Raw genomic sequence first — 10,854 nt, 5'->3', positions numbered from 1 at the left:
GCAGAAATGGAAACATGCGCGGTCATCATCTGCGCATACCACAACTGCGCGAAGTGGTCATTGTATCGATCTATATGATCTGTATGGCCTCTGGCGGTAAACTTTTTAAACATGAGCAAATTGAGTAGGCGTAAGGCGTGAAAGGGGTGTAAATGGTTAGTAAATATTAGGTTATCTTTTTATTTATGTTTACATTTTTGTTATGGTCAGGTCTTGTTTTCGGACCTAAGAACTTCAATTAGTAGTCACGGGATAAGTTTTAAAGGGCTCAGGTTTTCGTACCAATATCTGTTTACTTCAAAACTTTGCTTTCGTGTCAAGAACCAATAATTCTGATGCCAAAGTCGTATGCATCAGGACCATCAGGACAGCCTGTTCGTTTGAGAGGAATGATTGATCTGTTTTGAAGAAGACGCCTTTACTAGCTTCTAGATGTTTAATACATCACCGACACAAAGGTATGAATAAGTTTATAATATACCACATAAATGTCACTTGAAATACTGTTTGGTTACATTGTTCTTGATTGGATTGTATTATTTTCATGAATAGAGATGTCGCACCTTCCCAAGCATCTGCGTCTCCTGCCGTTACAATGGAAACTATGGAGACTATTGTTGCTGTGTCAATAGGCATTCTTGCTGCTGTATTTGTTGGAGCCTTGATCATTCTTGTTCTGATCTGCCGTCGACAGAAAGGCAATGAAAGTTTCATGAACAAACAGTGTGGGGAAGTGAGGTAGGTATATTTGATCAGGTTTCAATAAGATGATATTAAATAATCTTTCAAAGACTGATATTAATCCAAGAAGCATTGGACCCTGTTACAGTCCCAACCAGAAGTATAATAGAATTACACTGTTACAGAAGCACAATTGCTGAGCATAACTTTAAATGACAGTCATGGGTGTACCCCCACACTGTCCATCTGCTAGGGTTTGATTGGGTATTATACAGGATTGTATCCAAGTAGCAACGAAAGCATGTCGTTATTGTAGAAACTTTATTAAAGGTAAAGCTGTCCATGTGCTTATTCAGTTAAGCATTATACCATGAAGGCATATGGGGGAGTGGAAGTATAACTCCACCATTCTTGGCCATGGCACTAGATGGAGGAGAGTGGTCAGCTTCACTCTCTGGCTGCTTCACTTCTGGGTAAAGGGCCCCTGGTACCCTACTGGGTAGGAGGCTGGGTGAGCCCCAGAGCCAGTCTGGATGCTGTGGAGTAGAGAAAAGTCTTTCCTTGCCAGGAAATGAATGCTGGCCCTCCAGCCCATAGTCTATTATTATACTGACTCAGCTATCACTTACTTACTTACTCATGGAGCTGAGCCCTTCTTGAGGAGCCGCCAATTCTGCAGCTACTCAAGAATTTCCCAGAATTTTATGGAACCTGAAGGTTCATCACCATGTTCACAAGAGCCTTCCACTGGTGACTCAGCTATCACTGCTTCTCAAATTGTATTAACAGTTAAAAATCTATAATTGATATTTCAACACAATATTGCTCTTTACCACCTACTTCAATTAATTTCTAGAGATTGAACCTCTCCATATGAAATATGTGCATTTTTTACTCACTGCCAGTCTCACCCTAACTTTTGCCACCACCAGATAGTGGTCAGTGTCACAATCTGCTGCCCAGAACTGTCGGTCATCAGTTACACTTGAATACCGTCTCCTCTCTATCAAAATGTGGTCAATTAGATATGGACATGAGATTTGGTATATAGACTGTAAGAAGTATGTATAGGGCAGGTTCTCTCATGACAGTTGCAAAAGAAATATCATAATATAAGCTAGATTTAGTGGGAGTACAGGTCAGATTGGATGTACGTGACACCAAACCAGCAGGCAAATATACATTTTTCTATGAAAAGGGGAATGGGAATCATGAATTAGGCACAGGTTCCTTTTGTACAGAAGAGAATCATATCACAGTTAAGAGGGTAGAGTTTGTTAATCATAGGATATTGTACACAATGCTAAGAGGTTGCTGATGTAATATCATTGTTCTGAATATTCATTCCCCAACAGAGGATAAAACTGATATGAAGGACAGCTTCTGCAAGGAACTAGAATGTGTATTCAATAAATTCCCTAAATACCATATGAAAACTCTGTTAGGAGATTTCAGTGCCAAAGTAGGTACGGAAGACATTTTCAAACCAACATTTGGGAATGAGCTACTCACAGCATCATTAAATAAATCATAAATAAAAATAACGCATTATAATAACATCATTTAAAAATTATGGGTTGAAGCAGGCATTCTTTGTTAAGGGTTTGCAAAAAGGCAAGGTTTGCAAGGGCACCAGCCACTCTTTACCCCCCGGGAAGATTCCTGGTACTCATTTCTGTTACAGGCTGAGTCAACCGCTAGTGTGGCTGGGAGGATTAGGTCAATTGAAAAAAGTCACCTCATTGGGACTCGAAACCACGACCTTCCAGCTTGTAGCATAGTACCTCAACTAACTAACTACACTACCTCGTGCCCCAACATTCTGTATGAACTTACAACTTCAGTTGTGTTTATCTGTACACAGTTTGTTGTTTCATGCTTTCTAATTACTGTTATAATCAGCTAGTATGTGCATAATCACATTCTGTATAAGTGAACACCTTGCATTTCCTTCCACATGAGCAGACCAGACGTGCACTTGATTGAGTCAGACCGTCCAGAATTGGAATTGGGGGAAGTCCGTTTGCATCCAGATATTGAACAGATCCTTGCAGATGAGCAGTGGATTGGTGATGCAACAGGTCTCGTACCACACTGTTTGGCTGTTCTTAAAACTTGCCACACATTGACGGAACGGTTGGCTGCACTGGCGATGGGGCCTCTGAACCATAGTAAGACTGGCCATGAGATTGTTGAGGTAAGAGTAGTTATATGAGTGTTTTGTACAGCTCACTCTGCAGTGGAAGCTGTCCATGCACATTCATACCGGATGTGATGAGAAAACTTTGTTCTCTTTGGTTACTGTGTAGAGGAACAGTTCTGCTGACCTTTATGGAATCTAATTGCCTTCATCTTTTTCTTCTTCTTTTGGTACACTGCAGCCTTAATTCCTTATCACATTTCCAAACCACTGTCATTTTCTTTCATACACTTATGTACCCCAGACATGGCATATTTTTTACTGTAATTTAGATGAACCCTCTTTTAGTAAAAACCAAAAGTTAAATTAACTTATTTCTTCATCTTCTGATTGAGGTCCTCCTGTTTAGGCCATTCTGGGATGTTTAAATAATTAAAATTGAATTACAGTGCACTCCTTGTTATCTGCTGGCATATATGGAGAGTGGGGATGCGCTAGTAACATGAATCTGCTGCCTGCATAAGAGAAACTCAAGAGATACTCAGTTTCCACACTTTTTACCCTTTTCCTATCTTCTGCATATTTCTGTTATATGTTTCAAAGTCAAAACAACACATTTTCAGTTTAGTTCTTGTGTAGGAGTCTCCCTAGGTCATATAGCAGATCTGTTATTGTGTCTATTAAAAGGTTGCACGTCGTATTTCTCCACGTGTGGATGATGTAGTGCGCAGTATGTATCCTCCTCTGGATGCCAGGCTGTTGGAGGCACGCACAGCTGCTCTAGCATTGGCTGTTGCACACCTTGCTCTTGTCACACGTTATGGAAGCAGTATGGGACGATCATCTCGTAGACTGGCATGGATTGACCAGGCACTTGTTGATATGGAGCCACATTTGTTGGTAAGGCATTGCAAATCTGCTTAGCCAAGTTCACATTTGGAAACTACAGTAATAGCAAGAACATTGTAAGACTCTTAGCTCTTGAGTTGAGTAGTTCAAGCTAAAAGCTATGATTCACCACAAAGGTATACACTGATAATATAGTAGTACAGTTGTTCATTTATATGTGTAATTACTATAATAGGCAGGCTACAGTTAGTGAGTGCAGTAGAGTTTAAGTTGTTTTGTGTAAAATTTGTGTGACAAAAAGGAAGAATGGTTTGTTTAAAATCTGCGAAATTATTTACGTATGGTTTATTTGATGACACTGTCAGTGGTTCATGCCGTTCAATGTTGAATAGTAGGGCGATTAGTGAATAACAAATTGTAATTAAGTGAACACCACCACCTTATATTAAAAAAATTATTAGTAAAGCATGTGAAAGAAGGTAGTCATGGTATAATTTCTTACATTATCCCATCAGAAAAGATGAAGAAAACCATGAAAACCTCAGGATGAAGAGTTCTGTCTTGTGGGATATAATGCTGTATAGTCCAGTGAAAGTGAGCCTTGTGTAGTCTGGTGCATTGTAACCTGGAAGATAGTATTCTTCATAGCCACAAATGTGAAAATGTCAAATCTAACTTGTCAGGTAGTTGGTATTGTGGCCAAGATTTGAATTATACATCTGATTACAAGGCAGAAATATTATCACTTGAGCCAAACTGTTGTTTTTTTAAGATGCAGACATTGGTATAGTACTTACCACCTGTTACTAAGGTGTTTGAAGTTGTAGGTTCACCCTTGTAGACATAAATTGATTAACTGGGTCTAAAATTTATACATCAGAATGTTGTTACCAGTTATTTTGATGTGTTGATTTCACTTCGACATACACCAGTTAAATTGCAGTAGTTACCATGAACTAATAATTTTAGGTTTCTGCAATTTCTAATTATTTATTAAGGTACAAAGCTATGTGAAGATGAAGTTGAAACCTCCAGGCTCACTTCAGGTGCACCCTGAGTAGCCTCATGCCACTCATATTTGTGAGGTTGTATTGGCTCGGATGATGTCTGTCTCATCTGCAGTAGTCAAGAGACTGTTCATGTTGGCATCCTTACATGCAATAAATATTCTGCCATTTACATTTAATTCCAATTTCTTATCATCTTAAAAGCAAATACCATATTGCTATATTTCATGAAACACTCAAGCCAGTATAATCAGTTTGGAATAGAGTTTACTTAACCTAATCAGTTATTCATCTGAAATGCAGTCCTGTCATCTAAAAATGTGAATGAGATCACAAAAAAATGTTAAATTTCCAAAAGTGGATCATCACATTAGAATACTTCTCTTTGAATTTGTAATACATCTGTGACTTCCTGATTTTTCATTTTAACAAGTGGTCTCCTGCCTATTGCATCTCCTACCGTAACCTAAACTAACTCTATGTGCAGGTTTTCTTCAGTATACTATGTCATGTGAAAAAAAAAATACTCAGTGCTGTTTCTCTGGTGAGTGATTCATTCTTTCCCACAAGTTACATAAATGATAAATTTTGTTTTCTGGTACAGGTATTGCGTGAGGCAGCACTGGCACAAGAAGCTTCATGCAGAATCCAGAATGTAATTGGTCAAGGATCGTCGAACACACCACTGTAATGTTCATATATTGGAACTGTATTACAAGCTTTTATGTTATTATGTACTTTATTTCTTATGCACAAGCCAGCATTTTGTAGTCTCAAAAGCTGTAAATTCAGTTCACAGAGCCTCTTTGATATCAGAGACTTTGTCTGCGGCTGTGAGCAAAGTTTTTGTCATGAAAAGATTTAAGGTAAATATGTGTTTTCAGTAATGAATCTTCACTTTCACCTTCCTGCCCCATCAAGGCTCCTCATGCAGCATGCAGAGCTTCATTAATTTTGATCCAATTGTTCAAATTTTCTGCAAGGAAGCAAAGTTGTACCTTTGAATGATAAATGCTGCACATCATAATTGTAGTAGATGAGTACACATACTTGAATATATGTGGAAAGTATTTGATAAAAACAGCAAGCCCAAATTTTAATTACATTTCTTATTATATGGTATTTACAGTTGCAGGAATGCATGTATTAGCTTTGCAATATTTATTTGTCTGTTATGTCTTGTCTGTCAGCATGACAACTCTAGAACCACTAAATGGATTTTCATGAATTTTGATACTGTGGAGTTTTACTAAAATTAGTATGTTTCAATATTTGTTAAAATAAGACAACAATAACAAAGACTTAATATGAAGAGAAAATACTTTTCTGTGTGCATCTCACGAATCTCACTAAATATTTATCACAATGAAAAATATTTAGAACAGAGGCTTTATATAAAAATGAAACATTTTATCCCAAATACACATGCGCCTTAAGTCATACAGTAATGACAGATGTAATTAAACAAAATTGACTGTATGTTGTCTACGGGCAATAACTGAATGAAACTATGCTCTGTTGGTTGAAGTGGGTATGTACACAAGAAAGTAATGAAGAATAATTTAACATTCTAAATGTCTTTAGTATTATCTGAACATAGGAGTTAAAGATATTCTCATGTTTACATAACTTCTTGTACTTGCAACCATCAGTCAGTTTTTCAGTAGCAAATTAGTATAGCTGTGCACACCTGCTCTGCATTTCTGCCTCAAGGTCATGGAAATTCACTATTCACACATACAATTCTCAGATACTGAATTTGGACTCCCTCTTCCAAACAAGGGAGAGAGGCTCAGGGTGTGGTTTGACAGTACATTTACACACACAGTTACTGGGGTTTTGGACTTTATCCATTGTCCACAATTTTAGGTAATAAGAGGACACCATGTTTTGGAAACTGGATCTGTTTTCATCTTCAGGTGAGAAATGAAAATGTTTAAGATTAACTCTTTCTAAGGGGCCCAACTGAGTAGGTGTCTTCCTTTCTCACCTGAAGACGGAAACAGATCCAGTGTCCGAAACGTCATGTCCTCTATTACCTAAAATTCCAGGCGATGGAAAAAGTCCAAAACCCCAATAATTCTGTGTGTCATCCACCATCGTCAGAATCCTTTAGAATCTACTAGTACATTTACAGACCACCAAGAAGCTTGAGAAGCAAATCTACAATTAGAGATCTTGCAAGAAGTTGCAGCTTACTAGGAACCACTATTATTATGAAAGTGCCAGAAAATCCTCTTGTTTTATGCAGGATTTTTCCACATGTGTAACATTAAAATACTGATGATGCCATTGTTTTTTCTTGTTATAAGTCAAATGTTATGGCTTCACTGTATTTTTGCTTGTGCCTTTTGTGGAGGGTAAAAATGTGACACTGCATCCACATATTAGAAAGATGCAGAACACTGGGTAATAAAGGCCCAAATAAATATCACAATTTGAACACAAAACCTTGCATTACACATGGATTTACATTGTCATGTCAGAATAAAACTTAAATTATGGCTGGAGGTGATAACAAGCTGATTGGCCATCGTAACATGATAGCGTGTATATCTTGGAAATGTACTAATCTTCAAATGTATACTATAGTAATGTTAAAAGAGAATTCTTGCTACACGTCTTCCATACAAGTGCCTAAGATAATACAGTACATTAATGCATTCCTTGAAATATATATTAATAATATGACTCTCTTAATGAAGTAATAATTAGGTATATACTTATTACATCACATACAAGTGTTATGATTTTTTAAGTATTTTTTAACTGGAGCATTAATGGAACAAGTGATAAAAATAATATCTTCCATGTACAGTGCAATAGAAATTAACACTAGTTGTGTATGGGGTAATGATCTGAGTAAACTAGTTTGTATGACCAATGGCTTTAGTTGTGGCCATTGCTGACTTGCATATTATTATATTGTTTCTTAATTAATCATCTAATGGACCGCCATCCATACTGGTTCTGCGGTCCACCGAGCTTCCTATTCAATGGGTATTTGGGCCTCTTTCCCCCCGGGTAAAGCGGCCGGGGCGTGAAGCTGACCACTCACCGCCAACTAGTGCTGAGGTCAAGAAAACGTGGATCTATACATCCACTCCCCCAAACGCCTTCATGGCATAGTGCTCAATTAATCAGGGAAAGTGAAAAAAGTAAAGAAAGATAAAAGTTAATGATCAAGTGGGAGTTTCATTTAAGGTTTATATTTTAAATGGAAACAAAATTGTACGTAATGAAAGCAAATAAAAGTAATAAATATTGGATTAGTACAAAATATGTGGAAGTTTAATTCATCACACTTCTCTAGTCATAAATGTATTTGGCATTAAAAGAATCACTCTCCCCATGTGCAGTAAGAACACAATGGGCACAGTCACTTGATCATTCTGTATGAATTCTGATATGCTGTTATTAAACCTCCTTATTGAAATTATCTGTCTCGTAATATTTGTATTCATTGACCATTGTTTCAGTGGCGAGAATAAACACTGTAACGGGTAAGCAAAATACAGCTCAAGGGTCAGATGTGTGTCAGATGTAATTTTGAGTGAGAACTCTGAAAAAAATTTCAGATAAGCCACAGATCCCAGTATAAAATATAGAAGGGAAGGATCACATAGGAAGTAAGAGTCCTGTGACATGCACAGGATAGAAGACAATATCCATCATCTTAAGACATTTGCTATGCTTTCTCTGGAATGGAAGGGTGACTGACAGTCTGTAACACAGGATCCTTATTCTTGCTGTGCTCTTGCTTCTCATGATGCTATTACATTTATTCTGTATAATGCAGAACTTGGCCAGGATGAATCTTTACTGAATCCCAGCCACCTTATAGAGCATCCAGCTACACATACAGAAGGAAAAGGATGAAAGGTTTGTGTGTGAATCCAAACTGACACTCTTTTTATGTAATCAAACCTTTTAATATCATTTTTTGATCATCATTTTCCAGCCACATTAGTACTCTTATAAGAGTGTAACATAGGAAGCTAAAATTTTGCTTTGTGAAATGTGTTACAAACATAAGATAAAAAATACTAGATTTTCATTAATATTTTGTGTAGAGATTATTGTAACACAGCTATTAGTGTCGATCTGACTGAAATCAACCAATTCATTTGTAAATATTTCTTCATTTAAAGGGCATGAAAGATAATGATGTACATTTGCAAGTCACGGTGCTTTTCAGAGCACACTTTTCTCTTTCATTTAATATTCATCTGCAAAGAAACAAACTATCAAAAACACATAAAGCATCATTAAGTTAAATATTTTATAATTAAATAAAACTAATGAGACAAGACCACAGTACTAGTCATTTAACAGACAACAGTCACCAGCTGCTGCAACAGTCCCAAAGCTACTTACAAATATCACATTACAGTTTACAATTACAGTGCAGCCCATTTATGACTACACCATAATGCTGCCACACAACGCTACAACTGTGGGGCAGAACACTCGGACACTCACACTGCCAGTTCAAGGACCCACATCCACAAGCATTAGTTTCAACTTCCTCCAGTAGACAACCAAGCCAACTGAAGTCATTCCAGTGTCTATCACATATGACAGCAGGGAGTATGAGCATTCCTGACCTCACACACACAAAATATGGTCAAGTTCTTATCTGAGTTACCTTTATCCACAGTAGCAGTGAACAGGAGATTTAGTGAGTCCCAAAGCTGTTCCATACATAACTGGGAACAGAAATTCTAAAATTTTTGCAGGAAACTGAACCCAAGCTGTCCAGCCTATAACCAGAACTAATGAACTACAAATTGTGGTCTTCTGGGTTGTGGTACCATGTAGTTTTGTAGGTGGATACCAACATATAAGAGCAATATGCTGCCTTCATCTATAGAGTTTAAGCTTGTAGGCTTAGAAACTGATTCAGTTATATATGCAGTCAGCAAAGATGGGTACTGAGACCCAAGGGAGACAGTGGAGCCTGACCCAGGGCACTGGGAACAGGAGGAAAACAGATCTTTTAAGGGAACATGAAATTTTTTTATCACAGGTGGGCAGTGGAATAGTAAGAAGTCAGCTCTTTCAATGGCCAATGTTTCTGAAACTGTTTTGAAGGCAGAAAACTGCAAAGGGAAGATTGTGGTGACTTTTCTTTCAGTGGTTCATCTAAAATGAAAATGATGAAGTATTAATTCATATTTACTCAACTGTAAAGCACATCCTGCTACCAAATCGTATAACGCATTTTTACACTGTTGCGTGCCGCCAGGAATCTGGAATGTATACTTCCATGGAAATGCAATACAACCGGGCCATTTCCTAGGAATACCTTAAGCAACAAACGTGTTTCCCCAGAGATGAAAGGACAACAAAAGGTTCGTTGCATAACAGCGGCCAAGACCAAAGGCTCCTACATGGTGTGCTCTATTCCGTCCGAAAGCAGGTTATATAAAACTCCAGCTTCAACAAGAGACAAGTTCAGTTTGTAGCAGACCTTAGAAGAGTAACCAGTCTTCAGGTAGACCCGAGGGAACAGAAGACTTCACCAAAATTAGCGGTGCAAGAAGTAACTATAATAGTGTTGTAAGAAACATCTGACGACATTATAAGTGTACTTGGAAGTGTCGAGATTGGCCAATAAACATATTCGCTAAATCCAAGACCTGCGTGAATTCATTTGTCATGTTATACAGTCAACTCTCGATTATCCGGGCTAATGGTGGGGATGGAAGTCACGGTTAATCGAAAACCCGGTTAAGCCAAATTTTATTATACGGGCTGGACGACTGTGAAGGGTCGGAGTTCGAGTCCCGGTAGGGTCAAGAATTTTAACTTCTCCAAATCGTCCAGACCGGCTCTGGGGTCCATCCAACCTCCTATCCAATGGGTACCGGGGGCTCTTTCCCCGGGGGTAAAGCGGCCGGGGCGTGAAGCTGACCACTCACCTCCAACTAGTGCCGAGGTCAAGAAAATTTGGATCTATACATCCACTCCCCCACACGCCTTAATGGCGTAGGGCTTAATTCGTTGAGCAGAGGAACAACTTTACCTTTTACCTTTTAATACCTTCATAATACTATAGACCTACCTGTATTTAAATTTATTCATCCTCATTTCTATGTCATCTCATGGCCTATTTAATACTTTCTTTACATTACACTCAGTATGAATTAGTTATTTCAATCACTGTTCAACAAC

The 10,854-nt window shown here is 38.0% G+C and overlaps 1 protein-coding gene across 1 annotated transcript; it reads left to right on the top strand.

The window, feature by feature from the left end:
- Window positions 1-103: 103 nt before the first annotated feature.
- On the top strand, window positions 104-6,224 carry LOC111866908 (transmembrane protein 98). The gene is made up of 5 exons (XM_023856273.2): window positions 104-458; window positions 553-738; window positions 2,647-2,878; window positions 3,509-3,721; window positions 5,282-6,224. The coding sequence occupies exons 1-5, from the start codon at window positions 433-435 to the stop codon at window positions 5,366-5,368; spliced, it is 744 nt and encodes a 247-aa protein (XP_023712041.1). The 5' UTR covers window positions 104-432; the 3' UTR covers window positions 5,369-6,224.
- Window positions 6,225-10,854: the final 4,630 nt, after the last annotated feature.

The sequence above is a fragment of the Cryptotermes secundus genome, unplaced genomic scaffold, assembly GCF_002891405.2.
Source record: "Cryptotermes secundus unplaced genomic scaffold, Csec_1.0 scaffold899, whole genome shotgun sequence".
Taxonomy (NCBI): domain Eukaryota; kingdom Metazoa; phylum Arthropoda; class Insecta; order Blattodea; family Kalotermitidae; genus Cryptotermes; species Cryptotermes secundus.
The sequence above is the reverse complement of the archived record's forward strand: the minus strand, read 5'-3'. Positions and strand labels throughout refer to the sequence as shown.

Excerpts from the sequence above, each read along its gene's own strand:
- LOC111866908 (XM_023856273.2), top strand. The coding sequence starts at position 433 with ATGTTTAATACATCACCGACACAAAG. Across the intron at positions 459-552 it reads AATACATCACCGACACAAAG|AGATGTCGCACCTTCCCAAG; the intron begins GTATGAATAAGT and ends TTTCATGAATAG. Across the intron at positions 3,722-5,281 it reads ATATGGAGCCACATTTGTTG|GTATTGCGTGAGGCAGCACT; the intron begins GTAAGGCATTGC and ends TTTCTGGTACAG.